The 20,258-nt window shown below is 39.3% G+C and overlaps 1 protein-coding gene across 1 annotated transcript; it reads left to right on the forward strand.

Moving 5' to 3' along the window:
- The first annotated feature begins 1,309 nt into the window (after window positions 1–1,309).
- Window positions 1,310–17,117, forward strand: HTATSF1 (HIV-1 Tat specific factor 1). Its single transcript, XM_059911224.1, has 10 exons — window positions 1,310–1,519; window positions 1,686–1,926; window positions 3,622–3,802; window positions 4,472–4,519; window positions 4,989–5,143; window positions 7,163–7,326; window positions 8,680–8,779; window positions 14,003–14,092; window positions 15,021–15,158; window positions 15,698–17,117. The coding sequence occupies exons 2-10, from the start codon at window positions 1,741–1,743 to the stop codon at window positions 16,940–16,942; spliced, it is 2,307 nt and encodes a 768-aa protein (XP_059767207.1). The 5' UTR covers window positions 1,310–1,519; window positions 1,686–1,740; the 3' UTR covers window positions 16,943–17,117.
- The last annotated feature ends 3,141 nt before the right edge of the window (window positions 17,118–20,258 follow it).

Below are 20,258 nucleotides of genomic sequence, written 5' to 3' on the forward strand. Positions count from 1 at the left end.
TGTCAGGGCCAGTGGCCAAGTAGAATGCCATTGTAGGTACAAGCATACTTAGGTCCCAACTCACTACTCCACTATTACGGTGACTCAATGACCCTCTGTCACTGCCTCAGCTTCTCCTCTCACCCCTGGAGAACTTCTCCACAGAAGGCCTCTGTTCTGCTTACTACCTTCCCTGTGTGGGCCTCCCTGCTTCTGGGCTACTCTGACCATGTCCCTGTCTGTTCCATACTCAACCCTCTTTCTGGGAGAGGCTTGTTGGCTCAGTGAGTCAAATTCAGTCTAGAATGCGGGGCTACCCTACCAGGTCACCTCACAGGCCTCTGGGTAGCCCGTGACTGGGTCACATGGGAAGTAACCTTTTTGGCCACCTGCGAAGAGGGGTCTGTGGATAGAGCAGGCGCTCAGTGTCACGTGCAGCAGGGCTGCGTAGCATATTATCACCTATGCTGTGAACTCACTCAGGAATGAAATGGGAGCCCAATAAACACATTGCTGAAAACAGCTGTACACTATTTTTGAATCCTGGAAGAAATATTTAGCAATGCTTAAATGAGCCTAATAAAACTCATGTTATCTATATTATAAAAATGCACGCAAGTTCTATTGCATGCATGTTTTTTTCTAAGAGATCAAAAAACGACGTTAGTGGGGCAGTAAAGGTGGTGTGCACACTGGATGTTAAAAGTTTTAGGTTTGGAGCTTGAGCACGTCTGAATCATGGAGTACAAGGGGCAGGCAACTGCTGCCCTTCCTTTCCAGAGACATCTCCAGCCTGAGGAAGGTACCGGAGAGATAAAGGAGGGAGCAGAGGCTTGGAAAGAAGGTTGGTCCTTCCACCCATCGTTCGTTCATTCATTCATTCACTCACCACACACGCACTAGACACCAGACCCTGTACTAGGAACTCGGGCTAACCAGAGCCGGCGCCTCTCCTAGTGAAATCGTAACGAAACAAGCGAAAAGACTCGTTTCCCACGCGGAGGAGGAGCCTCCGGGCGAAGGAGGCGCGCCTTTCTCTCGCACCGAGACCTGTCCCGCCCGCCCGGTCCACTCCCTCAAGATGGCGGCCGCCTCGACGCCTGCTCCGGCGCCGGCCGAGGGGGAACCTTCCCACGCCTTCGGGCTACCGCCTCGCCCCGGCCCGCCGCGGACCCCGTGGACTCAGACGGCCCCGAGGCGCCGCGCCAGGAAGTCCCAGCTGGGCATCACCGCCCGGCAGCAGCGCAGACCCCGAGCCCCGCCCCCCGAGCCCCGCCCCCCGAGGTCCACGCCGCCTGCCCGCGTCGGCGCCTGTTGACGCCACTGGGGGAGTGTCTGCGCGATCCGCGACGTCGCGACGCGTCCACAATGGCGACTGCGTTAGCATGAGCGGGCCTCCGTTGTCAAGCGGTTTCCAGACGTTGCGGCGGGAGCCGCAGTCGTCTTAGACCCGGCCGGCGGGGAGCACAGAGCACCTTGTGCTCGCTCCCGCCGCGTTGTGGATCGAGCGGCGGTGTCAAGACCCAGCGGGGCGAGCCAGGTGGGCGGCGGGGCCGGGAGCAGCGGCGCGTGCGCGCGGCGGGCGGGGGGCGGTGCGGCTGGCGAGCGGCCCTGACTTCCCGGGGGCTGCTGGGGCGCCGCGGGGAGGCGGGCGGGGGGGGCGCGGGCTGAGCACGGCCAGCCTCCCTTTCTCTGTTCCCCTCCAGCGTCAGTTCGGCCTCTTCGCTCTCCCGGACCCTGCCACTGGGCTAAGTCGGCAACATGAGCTGCAACAACTTGGATGAGAACGACGAGTTTGATGAGCAGTTGCGAATGCAAGAATTGTACGGAGGCACTGAGGACGGCGACACCGAGAAAGATCCCGGTGGAGAAAACGATTCTTTCCGGCAGCAGTCGACTGACACCCCATACGAGTGGGACCTGGACAAGAAGGCTTGGTTCCCCAAGGTAAAAGTCGCACGGGCGCCGATGCGCAGCGGGCCCGCCTGGCCAGCCTCGCGGGGCGCTCCTTTCACGTTTTCTTTGCTGAGGTCCTGGGTTAGAGCCCCTCTGGATAGTGACGTTTCTTTTTGTTGTGTCTGTAGCAGAACCGACGTGTAAAGGAACGGAAATCTTTAGGGAGATGGCTTCAATGTAATTTAATTATTAAGCCTTTTCCATGCCTTATAAATTTTATCTATGAAGGTTACAGTTGGTGACTGCTTTTTATTGCAAAGAGGAAAAACACCAAGAGCAAATTCAGTCGATGTTAATCTCACGTAGTCTCAATCTTACTTATCCTAGGAATTCAGATGTTTAGCTGATGTGCTATGTGCACAATTCAGCTTCTTGATTTGAAAAATTGATAAATTGATAATTCTTTACTGATTGAACTTTGCACCTCTTTTTACTTTCCTACTAAATTTTGTCCCTAGACACGTATGTTTGAACCATATTACCACGGGAATATGACAAGAGGTGCACAGAATATGGATGGAAAAGATCTGAGCATATTTATTTAGAGTACTTGGAAATTGTTAAGTATTCTATTTTAGCTTGAAGGTGAAAGGACTGATGTTAATCTTGGGTCTCTAAACTTTTTGGTCAAAGTACCCTGTTAATCAAAGTCTCACGGTATGGGTGGAAAAAAAGGATACTTATCGCACAGTAATAGACTTGCAAGCCAGTAATACAAACTGTGTCTCCATTGTGTAATTTGAGTGTGATTTTTTAATTATTTATTTCACATTTTTTCTTTCCCACTTTGTATTTGTGTGTATGTTCCAATCCCTCCGAATTGTTAAACTTACTATTTCACTTGGCTGCTGGTGGTGCCAGCTAGAGTGCATATTTGGTTTCTTCAGCCTTCAGAGTACTTTAACAATCGTCTGATAATGGATTAATTTGTGGCTCTATCTTTTTATGTTATGGAAGCCCATACCTCTTCAAACTTCAAGTTTTAAATTTTCCTCATTCCTGTGTGTGCCTAACATTGATTGGTGTGAAGATATAACTATATTTCTTTTGTTGTGCAATTGTGTTTTTTCCCTAAGAGCCAGGAGGATGGTTGTGAGTTGGATTTGTTCTTGATTTGTTCTGACATTAAATGATAATGTGATTTAATTAGTGACGGTGTTAAAATAGCATTTAATTTTATAATTGTTAGCCCCATTCTTTACACACCAAATCAGAGTTCTACTCTTTGTGTTCTCTGCCTACAGGTATTTAAATATTTAGAGTAGATATACTTTTGTTCATCCATATAGTAAAAGAAAATTTGATCCTGTTGTTAGATTATTAGTTGACTGTTGGTTTTTATTCTGTTTATTGTTATCTGATACTTCCTTTGTTATATTTATTTGTAGCCTTAGTCAAGTAGACTGCAGAGATAGTAATTTACAAATAAAACAACTAGAAAAGGTGCCAACTTAAAATGCCTTTAATAGTATCTCAGACTTTTGTGCTGATAGTCCAAGTACCCATGTCTTAATTTTTTATTATTTTGTGTGCAGTTTTCTATATAAGGTGACTGTTCTTGCATTGACACAGAAACACTTGTATGTTAAGTTGTATTACTGAATATGCTGTTATTTAACACTGTAAACTTTTTGCGTGAGGAAATCATTTTTGAATTTATGTGTGTGTGCTAAATTTCTTGTTTAGATCACTGAAGATTTTATTGCTACATATCAGGCCAATTATGGCTTTCCTAACGATGGTGCGTCTAGTTCTACTGCGAATGTCCAAGATGTCAGTGCTAGGACTGCAGAAGAACCTCCGCAAAGAAAATCCCCCGAACCCAGTGATACCAAAAAGAGGGGAGAAAAGAGAAAGGGTGAATCAGGCAAGTGGATTTAGCTTGCAAACATGAGTGTAAAAATTAAAAATATGAGTGTGTGTGTATATATAGTTACTTTTGGGAGAATTATAAAATAGCTTTGACAGAATCATAAGATGGGTTTTTTAAATATTATTATTTGGGTTCATATGTTGGCTCTCTCACTAACCTGTGGGCATCCGGTGGGCTCTTTCAATTCAGTTCAGTTCTCAGTTTCTTCCTTTGCAAAATAGAGCCGTCATTAGGAGATTATCTAAAGTTCTGTTTGTAAGGGGTTTTTTTTTTTGTCCTTTTTGAGTTTAATTAAATTAAACTCAAGAAGTCAATTTTGCTTCAGCTTGGCCAGGTCTAACACAGTAGATTGGAGTCAGAAGCCACTTATGCCAAGGCCTAAAGTCAGTGCAAGGGTGAGGTTTTTTTAAGGTAATATCAGATTCATAAAGTACCAAGATAAACTAGCCATCTTTTTTCAGACTGGGCTCTGAAACGAATTACTTGTCCAAAGATCCAAATACTTTGAAAGCTGGACAGTGATTTGATTTAATCTGTCTTGTTCTAAGGGTAAGAAAAAGCTTCTGGAAGTTTTGAGAAACTGCCACACTGTCAGGATTTCATAATGGGACTCTTACCTTTTCTGGCATGTGTTTTATTTATTTACTCGATTTTGATTTTTAGGATGGTTTCATGTTGAAGAGGACAGAAACACAAATGTGTATGTGTCTGGTATGTATACCTTTTTAACCACATTTAGAGTAGAAAATATTTGATTTCGAGATTTTTCACAAAGTGATTTTTAGTTTTCAGTTTCTCTGAATTCTATTTTGTATCGTTGTGTCATTATTTGTTCAGCCATTTATGTGAGTGAGGGATATGTTGTTTTTTTATGAAACTGAGAAAAATTAAGTGTATGTAACTTTGCGTGCCATCCTTTCTGTCTGCTTTAGGTAACTCACAGCTGTTTGCCCCTTCAGATTCATTGATACAAGGCCTAAGCAAAGCATGATTTTAATGTATATTTGAATACATTAAAACATGACATTTCTTCACGTCTATAGATGTGAGATTTTTACATACTTTTAGAAAATCAAAATTGCACTCATCCAAGTTATGGATTTCGAATTGGTAGAATCCCTAAGTAATCCTCACCTTTGTTTTAGATGCCTTTATAATTTTTTTCCCCCTAACGTCATAGGTTTGCCTCCAGATATTACAGTGGATGAATTTATACAGCTCATGTCCAAGTTTGGCATTATTATGAGAGATCCTCACACAGAAGAATTTAAGGTCAAGCTTTACAAAGATAATCAAGGAAATCTTAAAGGAGATGGACTTTGCTGTTATTTGAAGGTTAGTTATGTGGTCAAGTAAGTTTCTCCTATCTCCGTTTCTTTTTTTTTTTTTTTTTCCATTTTCCTATCTCCATTTTTAACTCAGGAACCAGGGCTATAATTTTGTATAGATGATAACCAAGAGTGAGAGCTGTTCAAAACAGGATGTGAAGAAAACTGTTGTTTCAGATTGTGCCTGTGTGTATCACATTGGTAAGGTTATTCACGCGCTCTTGTAAGAAAATATGTTACCAGGTCAGGGTATTATGTAAGTCATATGACCGAGGTACTTCTCTTGTCTTAAAAAAATTCTTGCTGCAAAGATCTCTTTAGGAGTGTATGCATATAATCAATGCAGAACACATTCTAAAATTTCGCAGAAAAAAGAAAGCCAGTAACATTTTATTTGCCCATTGGAATGAATTAGACCAGGGTTTGGCAAACTTCAGCCCACTGCCTGTCTTTGTAAATGAAGTTTTATTGTAACCGGGCCACATTGATTCATTTACGCATTTGTCTGTACCTCCTTTCACATTTCAACAGCAGAGTTGAGTGGTTGCAACACAGACCACAGGGCCCACACAGCCTAAAATATTTACTCACTAGCCCTTTACAAAAGTTTTCTGACCCCTGAATTAGACCATAAAGGTGCTAACTTATGCTTACTGCTTTGAAATATATTTTGAATGAGAGAGAAGAGAGAGTGGTATTAACAGACATTTGCAGAACTTTATGTATTCCTGATACCATAAATGGCATGGGGGGAAGCTCAGTGCCAAAGGCGGCCATCATTTTTGGAACACCTGTCCCCTTAGGAGCATGTGTTACGCATTACTGCATGGTACAAAAGAAATGGGTACAATGATGGCGTGTACATGTGTCATGGAACCTGAAAATAATTACAAAGCAAAATCAAAGTGATGAAACAACAGTACCAACATCACAAGTGTGTTGCAAGTATACAACATTTCAGTGAAATCAGAGGGCGGGTAAGATTAAGCTGACAAGCTTTGGGGGAGATAGGTTTTTGATCTGGTTCTTGAACATGATGGGCTCACACATGAGTACGACCATTATAGGAAGATATTTATGTAATTTTCAAATGTAAGGAGATTGAATGCATTATAAGTTCTTCAAGGATTACTAAAAATCTGTGAACAGATTCTTAGGGGGTTTGATTGGGTTTTAAAATTTTGAAGAGAAAAATGGGGTTTTGACAAATTTGATATGTCAAATTTATGACCCATAAAAGTGCAAGATTGCCAAACCAGTAAATTGAGTTCCAGAAGAATATAGTTAATTGTTCCAGGATCCATATTTAATTGCATGGCAGAGTTCAGTTGTCCTTTTGAGTTCTCCTCAGGTCCTCAGATCTTTGAATCTGTGTAGAGCTGACAATTGCCCCCTTTGTATAGGACCCAGAATCCTCAAGTGTGTGTAGTGTTCAAGCTATCAGATAATCATCTTGTTCCCAGTATATCACAGACCTACATTTTAATTGGTGAACACAAAAGATTAAAGGCTGACTATGCTATTCCCAGTTTCTTGAGTCATCTAGTCTTTTAAGTAGGAAACTTTTAGAATTTTAAAACTGGAATGCACCTTAGAAATCACGCAAGTCCATTTACCTCATTGTATAGAGGAGAAATTGAGATTCCAGGAGGCAAAACTACTATTCCAGTAATGGTATAACTTATTGAGTACCTACTGTATGCCAGTCACTATCCTTTATATGCCTTATTTCGTTTAAATTTGTCAAGAACCCTGCAAAGAAGGCATTTCCATTCCCATTTTACAGATGAAGAAATTGGGGCTCAGGGAGCTTGAATAACTTGCCTAGGTTCACATAACTGGTTGAGGACAGCTATGTCTTAAGTACACATTTTCTGATACGTGCTCTGTAGTTCTTTATTCCCATGTAGGTAGTTACATTTAAATCTTTATTTTATGTATAGTCATCATTCATCTAAAACACTCCTGCTGAAGCTTCATTTCAGTGTGTAACTTACTGACTGTAGCTTGCTTTCCCTTTACAAAGAGAGAATCTGTGGATCTTGCATTAAAACTTTTGGATGACGATGAAATTAGAGGCTACAAATTACATGTGGAGGTGGCAAAGTTTCAACTGAAGGGGGAGTACGACGCCTCAAAGAAGAGGAAGAAGTGCAAAGACTACAAGAAAAAGCTGTCTATGCAACAAAAGTTTGTGGTTTTTTTTTTTTTTTCCATTTTGAAAGATTTCGTATAAATATCCTAGAGTATACTTTTGGTAATAACCACCTGGTTTTTTTTTTTAACGTCTTTATTGGAGTATAATTGCTTTACAATGGTGTGTTAGTTTCTGCAGTATAACAAAGTGAATCAGCTATACGTATACATATATCCCCATATCCCCTCCCTCTTGCGTCTCTCTCCCACCCTCCCTATAACCACCTAGTTTTGTTCCATCAAGTATGCCTACAGATTATTTTTAAAGAATTTTATTTGCTATACATCTGAAACTAACACAACACAGTAAATCAACTATCCTCCAATATAAAATAAAAATTAAAAAATTTCATTAGATCATCAGAAACCCTCAGTAATCTGTGTAATAGGATGATTTGGCAGTGGTGGTGGTTTTCGTTTTCTGGGGTATTCATTTTTAGTATAACGTGGGCTTAAATGAAATAAGAAAGCCATCTCTACAGAAAATGTTGAACATCAGATTAAGTAAGATGGTTTAGGTTTATATACCAGAGCCATTAGTTCATTTTTCATGTGGATGGGATCAGCTACACCAGGAGCTAAATTTTTACATACAGGTTTGTTAGTAGGAGTTAGAAATTAGAAATGATAGGTTTTATCATTTTATCATGTACTGTGTGGTTGTGTATAGTATATACAAGTCATCAAGTTTCTATTCCCTTTATTTAATATGTTTTTTGAAATATGCTGGTTTTAAGAAATGAGCCAAAATAAGTACTTTTATCAGAGTGAATTCTAATAACACTTCTAACACTATGCTTAAACTAATGATAAAATGATCAAAGAAGCATTTAGTTGTGATGTCTATAGTTTTTACAGGAATCGTTAAAATAGATACCTAAAGATTTTATAAACAAATCAGTAAAATTTAAGGTAGTAACAAAGAGTGAGTAGTTTTACATATTTCAATGCAGTTTGTTCTTTATAATCGTAAAATACCTAAAAACCAATACAATTTGAACATTTTCTTGGCCTCAGTGTCTCTTCCTAGATAGTCATAGATACTAAATAATTAGCAATTTTTCAGGAGTCTCATTGGAATGTTTGTAACCAGCCAGCAGTTCTGAAAAATATATATATATTCTGGGGATTTCAGATACTGCGTCCATCTTTCACCTGACCATTATTTTTATTCAGAAAGTTGTAATGGAGCTGTGACTAAAATACACATTGTTGTTTTGGAATCAAATAATTATCACTATTTAAGTGCTCAATAAAGGATTATATTTAACTGCTCATTTTTTGTTTTTCGCTCTGACAAGTCTGAAACAAAATTCACAGCTTCTTGTTCCTGCTTTGTCGCGTTAGGCAGTTGGATTGGAGACCTGAGAGAAGAGCTGGCCCGTCCCGAATGCGCCACGAGCGAGTTGTCATCATCAGAAATATGTTTCATCCTATGGATTTTGAGGTAGGAAGCAGTATTCTTACTGATAGAAACATAGATATGCTTTCTTTCAAGGGAGCCCAAAGCTTGCCTCACCCCATCCTTCTCATGTCACATCCTGCACGTTCATCTAGTCTTCAGGGTCGGAAAGTGATACCAAGAATCACCTGAAGGTTTCAGATTTTCCCAGGTTTAACCCAGCGTTCCTTTAATCGTATCGCAGGTAAACCTGTACCGTGGCCCCAAACAGCAGCTACTTGGTATGGGAAATGATTAAAAGTACAATCTTTAAAAGATTTATGGGAGTCGCTTGTGGATTTTGAGTGCAGTTCAACAATGCAGGCTGATTTTGGTGGGGAGGACCAGTTTCACACTTGGAAATGAAAACTTCACTTTAGTGCTAAAAGTTTGATCCTTAAAAAACCTTAGGTTAATGAAATACAGCCCCTGACATTTGAGTAGCGAAGGTTGTTTTTTTAGGACCTAATCTTTACAAAACTCTTTAGTGGCTATTAAGAGGACTTTGTAATAATTGGTGTCCATGTAAGATTCTAGGAACAGCAAATAAAAGTGAATAAAGGAGGAAGAGCTACTAGAGAGGTTTAAGGAATATTAATTGCCATCAGGGTACCTTGTGTTATGTTCTGCCTCTTGTCCTTATCTCTGTGTTTTGGCCTAGACCGATGGGATCATTCGTGGAAGAATTCTTTATTCTCTGCCTGACTTCTGAAATTAATGATAACAAATTACACATAAGAAAAAAATGTTCATAATGTAAAATTTCAGATGGCTTACCAATGATCTAGTTGCACCCAAGGCCCACTCTTGTTCCTTTTGTGCGGTTAAGCAGATTTAGAGTGACAGTGTCATTTTATCCCCCTTAGAGAGGGCACCAGAATTGTCTGTTGAACTCCATCTCTGCAGATGGTGATGTGATAGGGTTTATCGTGCACCTGTGGAGTCTGTGTCTTTTGAGGTCATTGGGAAGATACCTGTGGTCTATTTATACTGCTTGGTGTCTCTTCTGACTAGAATCCTGAAGCATCTTGAAATACGGCAGAGCTGCATTAGACTTGCAGTGATAATGAAGCATGTTTAAAAAATACACATATACACATGCACACTAGATGCTTTTTGAAGTGCTATCCCTGCCAGGTGGGACTTTGAAAGGCACGCATAGATGGCTCATGGTGTCTAGTCTACGGGGTACAACTCCAGAGTTTCCTGTGATTCACCTACATTTTATTTCCCTGGTAGATAATTGGTTTTTTAATTAGGTGACCTATTACTTTCTGTGACTTGAGATCCGTGATTCACAACATTCCATGCTCCTAACACTTGGACATGAATATAAATGCAAACTTAATTCATGAAGTATCTGGGCCCTGTGCAAGTTGAAGTGTATTGTGCAATTGCCTTTATGTGTTTCCGCCTCCTGCCGTTGTTCGTTGAGACCCTAATTTAAGTCTAGCTATCACCCTGGGCACACTTAATTTTTCCTAGCTTAACAAATATTCTTTCCTCCAAAAAGCCATATTTATTCTTCCTTGACTTCCCACAAATTTCCTCCAGTGGATATTTTTAAAGATAAAAGTTCCATGCTTGTAAATTCTTGATAGCTTAAAGAAAAAAAACCTTTACTGGTTTAATATAAACTTTGGAGTTATAGAACCTTTATATTAACCCTGTTTTATTTTATTCATAGCATTTATTATTATCTGAAGTAACTGGATCTTCTCTGTTAGAATGTGAGCTCCATGAAAGCTGGGGCTCTTGTCTGCCTGGTTTGCTGTTATATGCCCAGTGCTTAGAATCATGATTGGCACATAGTAGGCCCTCAGTATTTATAGGAAGAAAAAGTGAGAGAATGATTGAATGAAACCCTTTTTACTCACAAGGCAGAGTGTTTTCATCCACTCAAGGAAGAAGACGTTTTCTCTTTAGCATCTTTGCAACTGAAGGAAAGTTTTCAGACGGCTGCACCACAGGGGCTGGGAGCGCAGTGATGGGCTTCAGAGCTCACGGGCAGAGAAACCCTTGGCGCTGCCCTCGTTTGCCCGTCTGACTGGTCTTGTGTGGTCTGACGAGTTTGATGAGAGCCTGTCAGAAGTCTTGTTTTTTTGCTCAGTGTCTCATGGGCCTGAACGTAAAAGTGCATCACTGTAGTAGACTGTCCAGTATGCTAGACTCCAGCCACATGTGGTTAAATTTAAATTAATTGAAGTGAAATAAAATGAAAATTTAATTCCTCAGGTGTATTAGCCACTTGTGGCTAGTAGCTACCATATTGGATAATGGAGTATTCACTTCTTTTAACACAGAAAGTTCTGTTGGGCAACGCTGGTGTAGACATTATATAACTCTGGATAGAGGTGTTCAACTGGAAAACTGCTTTCATTGGATGTTTTTGGGGAGTGTTTGATTTGTCCAGAGATTCCATATGAATCTAAAGAACAGATCAGCATTGAGGTTTGTAGTAGAAGACAAAAACTGAATTGTCAGGTAACTGGGGTGTCAGAAAGAAATCAGCTTTTGTGGGGTGGAATACAGGCACATCTTGTTTCATTGTGCTTCGCTTAATTGCGCTTTGCAGATACTGCTTCTTTTTTTTTTTATTTTTACAAATTGAAGTTTTTGTAGTAACCCTGCATGGAGCAAGTCTGTCAGTGCCATTTTTCCAGTAGCATTTGCTCACTTCATTTCTCTGTGTCACTTTTTTGGTAATTGTCCCAGTAGTTTAAACATTTTCATTATTATTATATTTGTTATGGTGATTTGTGATCAGTGATCTTTGTTACTATGACAACTCGCTGAAGGCTCAGATGATGGTTAGCATTTTTTAGCAATAAAGTATTTTTTAATTAAGGCATGTCTTTTTAAAATATAATGCTATCGCACACTTAATAGACTACAGTATAGTGTAAACATAGCAGGAAAACCAAAAAAGTTCGTGTGACTTGCTTTATTGTAATATTTGCTTTATTGCTCTGGTCTGGAACCGAACATGCAATATCTCCGAGGTATACCTGTATATGTTTATTCCAGACAGTTGACTAGTGTTAGAACCAAAATACCTAGAAATACTCTTTGGTATCAGGGTGAACAGTGAAGGCTAATATTTTAAATGTAACTTTAAGGGGTTTTCAGTATTTAATTCAAAGCCTTATTTAAAAAATTCATGCCTGGCAAATTTGAATACCAGGAGGTGAAGAACCAAAACTCAGATGCAAAGGTAGGTTTCTCATTGTGTATACTAGCGCTGTCCAATAGAAGTATAATGTGAGCCACATGTGTAATTTAAATTTTTCTAGCAGCCACAATACAAAAACAACATGAAACGGGGTAAATTAATTTTAATAATGAATTTTATCTAACCCAGTATATCCAAAGTATTATAATTTCAACATGTAACATAAAAATGTTAATAAGCTATGTTACATTGAAGTTTTTTTCCCCTTTGGTACTAAATTTTCAAAATCTGGTGTTTATTTCACACCTGCAGCACACCTCAATTTGGACTAGCCACATTTCAAATGCTCGGTAGCCACGTGTGGTTAGTGGCTACTATCTTGGACAGTGTAGGTTTAGCTTGGAAAAGAATGAGAAATACGGTTTATTTCTGGGAAAACAAAATATCACCCTGGAAAAACATTTTAAGTGTTGACTGCTGAAGGTTTCAGCGTTTCAGTCTGAGTTTAGTCTCGGGTCTGTTGCTTGCAAAGTGTTGTCTTTAGAAAATTTTCATGCTTAGCTAGGTTAAAGATATTTCCCGGGGGAGAGGGTTATTATCTTTAAGCCTCATGATACTATATAACAGTGAAGATATATTTGTTTTTCAAGCTGGTAAACATGAAAACAGAGGTCTGGGAAGTCTTTGGCTGAAATTTGATATTCTTGTAGCAAAGTCGTGAGACTTTGATAAAGAAATAAAAATGGTAATTCACCCCTCCCCCTACAGTGGAATCATGCTTAAATGTGTTAAATATTTTGAAACAGTTTTTGTTTGTTTTTAATATAACCCTGATTTCCCTTGGTAAATAAAATGGAGTTATTAGGAACAGTTTATCAAACTCTGAAAAAGCTTTTATTGACTGTTCATTGCATGAAAGACTGTGCTGTGTTCTGTGAGGTATTCGAAATTCAGTCAAAGGAGATTCCTGCCTGCGGAAAGCTCACAATCTGATAGGAGCTACCCCGCCACACATACACCCCCGTAAAAGCCACCACATGAGTACATGGAGTTTATGCTCCATTCCTCATTCCTCTCAGGCCTGAGAATTTTCTATAAAACAAATTGGCCTATTCTCCACAGTTAGATTTTATAAGTGGGAGAAATCCAGAGTCCTGCCAGCTGTACTCTTAGAAGCTTCAGATTTATAGGATTTGATAGTTTTGATTTTAAATTTGATTTCAGTAACTGCCTACCAGTTGTTTATTTTTGCCTTTTGACAAAACTTTAGGAAGGAGAAGCCACTTGTCATGTTTTGCTGTTCTCTTTAGTTGGTGAGGAACATATAAACCCGTGAGATAGACAAATTCATATGTTTCCTAAAAAGTGTAAGTCTGCTTCATTAGAAATCTGTAGGTAGGATATCCTCGTTTATATTTGTATGTAGTTGAAATTCAAGTTGATAACATAACTTTTTTATGAGCCTTTTTCATGTATTGGGACTTGGAGGCAAGATGAACAGGAACCCTTATGGGGGAGGTTTACCCTGTGAGTTAAAATAGAATCGTGGAAGCACAAAGAATAATCTTAGAACACTTAGTCAATGAAAGGGATATATGTCTCCCCATTACAACATTTCTGTAAATAGGAATCTATGCAAAACACAAAATAAAATTTCCTCATCGGTACAGTCGTCGTGATCCTGGTGCAGAACATAGGAATTAGCAGTCTCTGACTTAATATGAGCCACAGGACTTCACCTGCTTCAGCTGCTGTTATTTGTGATTTCCACTGACACTTCCCTTCCCTCTCCTTTGCCACTGCACACCCCTAGTGCTGCCTACCATACTTGCCTATTCCCCATCTTAAAGCAGGGCAGACCTGTAGTAGTAGCAGCAGCTGTGGTAGTCTAACTTCATTTGACTTTGATTTTTTTAATTTTGTAGACTGCAGACAAACAACTAACCTTAAGCAAAACCTTTTTTTATTCGTTGGTTTGTCAAAGTAAGAAATTTGATTCTCAGGAATTATACTTAAAGAAGGGGGCAAGCCCATTTTAATCAAGTGTGTTTTTGCAGGATGATCCACTGGTGCTGAACGAGATCAGAGAAGACCTGCGGGTGGAATGTTCAAAGTTTGGACAAGTTAGGAAGCTCCTTCTCTTTGATGTAAGTTCATGGCTTGGACAAATGATTTCTTAAGCAATTTTCTTCCATTTTAATAAGTTATTACCAAATGTCAGTATGCCTCCAAATTTTACATAAATGTTTTTATGTAGTAGGTCTGCTGTCTAGTGGTAGTCATCTGTAAGCAGTATTAGATAGCATTATTAGATGAACGTGGATTATAAGCGAAGGCTTTGATAGACGTGATATCCCTTGGTTATTTTCCTTTATCATCACTCTAGAGTTTATGATCAGGTGAAAAAAAGTATAAGAGACATGTATGAGACCTTATGGTTCCCTATTTGGCCACATCTCCCCCTCTTTCTGAATTATTTCTTCTTCCATATTTGGAGAAGAACAATCAAGAAAAATACTCTCCTGTATGTTCCCCTTTTCACCTTTTTTTTACATCCAGAATCAACACATAATAATTGAAAAAGTCACCATTTATTGATTGCATACTACAGCTACTTTACATGTTACCTCATTAAATCCTCCAAATCCTCTGAGGTAGGTAGGTGCTATTTTACCCATTTTGGTTAGTTACCCATTTTACAGATGAGGAAGTTTAGAGATTGAGCACCTTGCCCAAGGTCATTGAGCTGGTAAGTAGCAGAGCCAGGATTTAATCCCAGGGCTGTTCAACTTCAGAGTCCACGTTCTTAACAGCCATACTGTTCTGCGTCTCGTTAGACGGTGTTATCAGCAGGAACATTTCCAAGGATATCATGCTTGGTTTTTGCTAGACAATGTTAAGCTGAAGAAGCACCTAGCTGCGTGTTACTGGCTGCAGTAAAAAGGAAGAAAGACTTCATATAAAATCTTTAGCTCAAATGATCAGAAGGAACACTACTTCCCTACTTTGTCAAATGTATATGTTTTACTTTAAATGTTCTCATTCATTCCTTCTTTTTCTTCCTTGTCTTTCTAGAGACACCCTGATGGTGTGGCCTCTGTGTCCTTTAGGGATCCGGAGGAAGCTGATTATTGTATTCAGACCCTCAATGGAAGGTGGTTTGGTGGCCGTCAAATCACTGCCCAAGCGTGGGATGGGACTACAGATTATCAGGTGAGTTCTGCAACTGTCAAGGGCACGTGAATTGTTTCATTACCAACAAATACGGATCTAGCAGTTTTTCACATAAGTTTTAAGTTCTGTTTAATCTGTTTAACAGTACTTCTTTTAAATAATCCTTTATATTCAGAGTACGGAAAGAAAAATGTTTCAATCTTTCAGTTTATAAGTCTGAAATCAGTTTATAAGTCTTGAGGCTTGCTCAGGATAGCAATAAGAGAAGAACAAATTAAAGCGCTTCTCTTCCTTTCTGTCTTGTAAAGTGCAGACAGTTCAATTATTAACTTTTTAATTGATGAGACATTTCTGCAGTGCTGTGGTATTAGGCGTTTATTTAAATGATCTTAATAAGGTCAACTCTAGTAAATCAAGATGTAAAGTGTTGGAAACTGAAGATAGGGAATTGCTTTAATTTCCTAAAAGTGATACCTTATAAAATCAGAGTACTTTTGGCGATATTAGAAATGTTCAGAGACGCTGTTACTTCTTTTGGCCTACAACGTATTTTAACGGTAGTTTCCATGGGTACACAGGTGGAGGAGACCACGAGAGAAAGGGAGGAAAGGCTGAGAGGATGGGAGGTTTTCCTCAACACTCCCGAAGCCAACAGAGGCCTTCAGCGTTCAGATTCCGTCTGGGCTCCAGAAAGGGCGGGGCCTTCTAGAGTTAGGCATTTTTCAGAGCACCCTTGCACATCTCAAACGAATGTTCAAGAAGCCGCAACTGAAATGGCATTTGAAGAACCTATAGATGAAAAGAAGTTTGAAAAAACAGAAGATGGGGGAGAAGTTGAAGAAGCTGCTTCTGAAAAAGATGCTAAAGAAAGTGGCCCTGAAAAGGAGGCTGAAGAAGGCTGTCCCCAGAAAGAATCTGAAGAGAGCTGCCTCGAAAGAGAGTTTGAGGAAGGCTGTCCCAAAAGAGAGCGTGAAGAAGACCTCCCCGACAGAGAGTCCGGAGAACGCAGCCCCAAGAAAGAGCATGAAGAGGGTAGTCCTAAAGAAGAGTCGAAAGAGAATGGCGCAGAAAGAGAGTCCAAAAAGAAGAGACTCAAAACAGATCCTGATGAGAACGGCCTTGAGCAGGAGCCTGAGGAGGAGGCCAGCCCCCAGAAGGCAGCTGAAGATGGCAGCTCAGAACAAGGGTCTGAAGAGTGCTCGGAAAAGCAGTTTGAAGACGACTCTGAAAAAGAGTTAGAAGAAAACGGCCTTGAGAAAGGTTTTGAGGACGAGGGCTCTGAGAAGGAATTTAATGAAAACGTTCTTGAAAAAGAGATAGGGGAAAATGACTCTGAAAAATCAGAATTCGAAGATGACAGCTCTGGGAAAGTGTTTGATGAAGAAGGCTCTGAGAAGGAGTTTGACGAAGAGTCAGATGAGAAGGAAGAAGAGGAAGATGTGTATGAAAAAGTATTTGACGATGAGTCGGATGAAAAAGAGGACGAAGAAGATGCAGAAGAAAAGGGTCTGGAAGACGCGGATGAAAAGGACGAAGAAGACGATGCAGATGAAAAGGTGTTTGAAGATTCAGATGGAAAAGAAGATGAGGAAGATGTAGATGGAAAGGAAATTGAAGCCATAGATGAAAAGATGTTCGAAGATGACGATTCCAACGAGAAGTTGTTTGATGACGATGCCAGTGACAAGTTGTTTGAAGATTCCGATGAGAGAGGGACTGTGGGTGATTTAGGGAATGTTAAGGAGGAAGGGCCCCTGTCCACAGGCAGCAGCTTTGTCCTCAGTAGTGATGACGACGATGAAGACGATGATGATGACGTTTAATCCCTTAAACTTGCTTTGGAGGGTGATTCCTCCATCTCCATTTTGCCTCTGCTCCAGGGTAATTAACCAGTAGTGTTACAACGTGTGCATAGAGGTAGGATGCCCTCAGATCAATGCAGTGAAATGTGTCTGGTTATCTGTACTGACCGATTTTAAATATATGTGAACAAGTCAACTGGACTCTTGTCTTTTGTCAGATTTGTTAAGTGCATGCAGAATAATATTTTTTAAAGTATTCCGATTGAAGTTTGTGATATTCAAAAATAAAAAAGTTGTTAATATGCAGAAACAGAAAACTAGACCTAAGTTAAATTGCATTTTTCATTCTTGCTATTGCTTTATTCATACTAAAGTTTGGTTTTTCTAAGGACCTGAAAAATCCCTGTAGGAGCCTCCTTGCTTCAGCTTATGATGTTACCACTGATGTCCCCATTTCCCCTTTCTAAACCAGAACATGTTACTAAAACTTATGAAGTAAAGAACACTTCGGAGTTTTTCCCTGCCCAGTCCTCGCAAGTTACTTTTTTCTTTTCTACCCTCTTGCCATGAAAATTGAGGCTTAAACATGCAAAAGTAAACTTCCCAAGGTCCACAGCTTCCATTGTTGAAAATACAGAGGAAATCAGAATTCTACTGTGTACTGTTTGGGCCCCTCTAGAAGCTGATTAAAGTTACAGGACCTTTACCCAGAAAAATCTATGCATGCACTACACAACCTTTTCTATACAGTTTGGGGTGGTTCATGGATCCCCTGGAGTTTAAGAACTTTTGTCATGCATATTTCAGATTTTTGCTTTTGATTTTGTTCTAGAATCATGGTATCTAGTATATGCTAAGTTGTGTAGTCCCAATAAAAATTTGGGTCTTTCTTGATTGTGCTTTCCAAATTCAGTATTGATGAGTTGACTTCTGATGTAGCATTAAGTTATTCTCATAAATTAGAAGAATTAAAATAAACTGCATTGGTGCTTTCTCATTATACCGTCTGTCAGTGTAATCATTACCCTCTATAGACAGAAAAGAGTTCTTATACTTCAGGACAGCTTTCTGAGAATGTTTTAGTTGATGTCTGGGATCTATTAAAAATCTTTAGGCTTTTCACCGGGGATAAATCAGTAAAAGAGGTGAAGAAAGTTAAACATAGAAAAACTGCAAACCAAAATAGTGTTCCCTTTGAAGATAAGCCAGAAGCATTTAAACACTATATTTATTGTGTTTTACTACAATTTATTGTAATTTGTTGGAAAATTGGTTTTCTAAACGAAAGGGTAAGAATGCTTTATCTTCCGTACACAGAGGTTGGAACACATAACTACAACATAAATTGGCTCTAAGCCTGTCAGAAGGAGGCCGTTTTCATTCTGACTTCTTTTCCCCTGCTCATTAGTTTGGTTGATATCAAGTACTCATGCTCTTTTCATATAAACACCCTGGAGCAAAAGTCACAAACAGCTGTAAAATGGTAAATAATTTACAAGGTGATATTGATGAGCAGACGTTAAGAGTCATGAAGCACTCACCTGTTTTCTAAGCAATCAGGTTTTATTGGTCCTGAAAATGGAATTTACTGTGGAGCAACAATACATCTTGTTATCAAAAGAAAATTAAAATGTACGGGTGGATTGTAAGCACAGCAATGCTCAACAATTACCGTACAGTTTCTAAGGAGTAATGCTCCTTAAGACTATATATATAGATTTCAAATAATGTATTCAACCCTGAGTGCATGAACCACAAGTTGCTTCAGAGATGCCTTTGAAAGGTTTGAATGCCCTGCCCTCTGAGTCTACAAGTACCTTGTATAGGAACATACTTGAAACTTAATGTTAGAAGGTAAGACTATTACTGGTCTTGCCAATATTAATGAAATCTTTGAAATCATTACTACTTTCTACAAAAGAAACCCGACAGCAAAATTGGAGTAATTTGTTCCAAGGATCTCTTCCTTCTCAAGTAACTCTCTCTGGGCTCTTTCTCAAGCCCTGCGTTGTCAAATCTGGCCAATCTGGAAGCCACTACCTCTTCCTTTTTAGAGTGGAATCTTCTCCTGATGTAAATTATTTGGTGATTCTGAGGCTTGGAGAAAAGGTGGGAGTTAGCTAGTTTTCTGAATATACCTTTCTCAAATAATGCCAAGAAGTGCTCTTGGGAGTTCCCTGGTGGTCTAGTGGTTAGTATTTGGTGCTTTCACTGCTGAGGCCCAGGTTCAATCCCTGGTCCGGGAATTGAGGTCCTGCAAGCCGCAAGGTGAGGCCAAAAAAAAAAAAAAAAAAAAAAGTGCTCTTAATTAGTTTGAACAATGCCATGGCTTGGACAACAGCAGAAGGCTTATAAATGTGCCCTTTGTGAATATTTGTCAATATTCTTACACATTATTTTTTCCTTATTGAGTCTCAGATTTACAAACTGCATGCCTGTTTTTAGACAGTCACTTCTATTCATTTAAAGTCTATATTCATAAATGCTTCAGAAAAATGAACAACTTATAAAAACAAGAAGCTGCTCTTCAAGTTGTTCTTTCTTAAAACCACTTACGCAGTAATCCAGAGATTAATTTCAAATCCCTCTATTTTTTAAAAGCACAAGTTATGAAGCACTATAAATAATCTTTTGTGATATGTCCTAATAAATAAATAAAATTAGTGTAAAAAAATCTGTTTGCCCAAATTATTTTTGCTTCTTACCACACTTCATTTACCTGACTGGCTTTGTTCATATCTCTCTAAGTGAAATACAACCTGATGTGAGAAAAAATGTTAAAATTATCCCTTTCTAAAATCACTAATTGCTATTGCAAATAGCCTAAATTCTTGGACACCAATTATCGCAGGGATCGATTGCTTGAGAAAAATACTTAACAGTTTAAAGTTTATTTTTAGGTGTTCAGATCTGTCCTACAGACTTGTTTCAATTTTCATTTGGAACCAAGAGGATACTGTTGTTAGATACAGTACGCTCAGATAGCATCTTTAGATTGTCTTGTGTTTATAGTTTAGTTATCTGTAGCATTTCCGGGCTGTGTGATGAAGATGCACCAGTGGTCCCAGGCTAGATAAAGAAAGCTCGGACAATAAAATCTTTTATGAATTTTTTTTAATTAAAAAATGAAAAATAAATAATAAAATAAAAATTTAAAAGCTCAGACAGCAGCAGCACAAAGGTGGCTTTTCTGCTGCCACTATTCTACTTTTTGCACCCCTTTGTAATGCTTCTGCTGAAATAGCAATGATAATGTTAGAAGAGCAAAGCTCTTAAGAATAAAGCGTTTTTCGATTTGCCATTTCCAGCTTTTTCATAGAAATTGAGACTTTAATAA

This window comes from Balaenoptera ricei, chromosome X, assembly GCF_028023285.1.
Source record: "Balaenoptera ricei isolate mBalRic1 chromosome X, mBalRic1.hap2, whole genome shotgun sequence".
Lineage (NCBI taxonomy): Eukaryota > Metazoa > Chordata > Mammalia > Artiodactyla > Balaenopteridae > Balaenoptera > Balaenoptera ricei.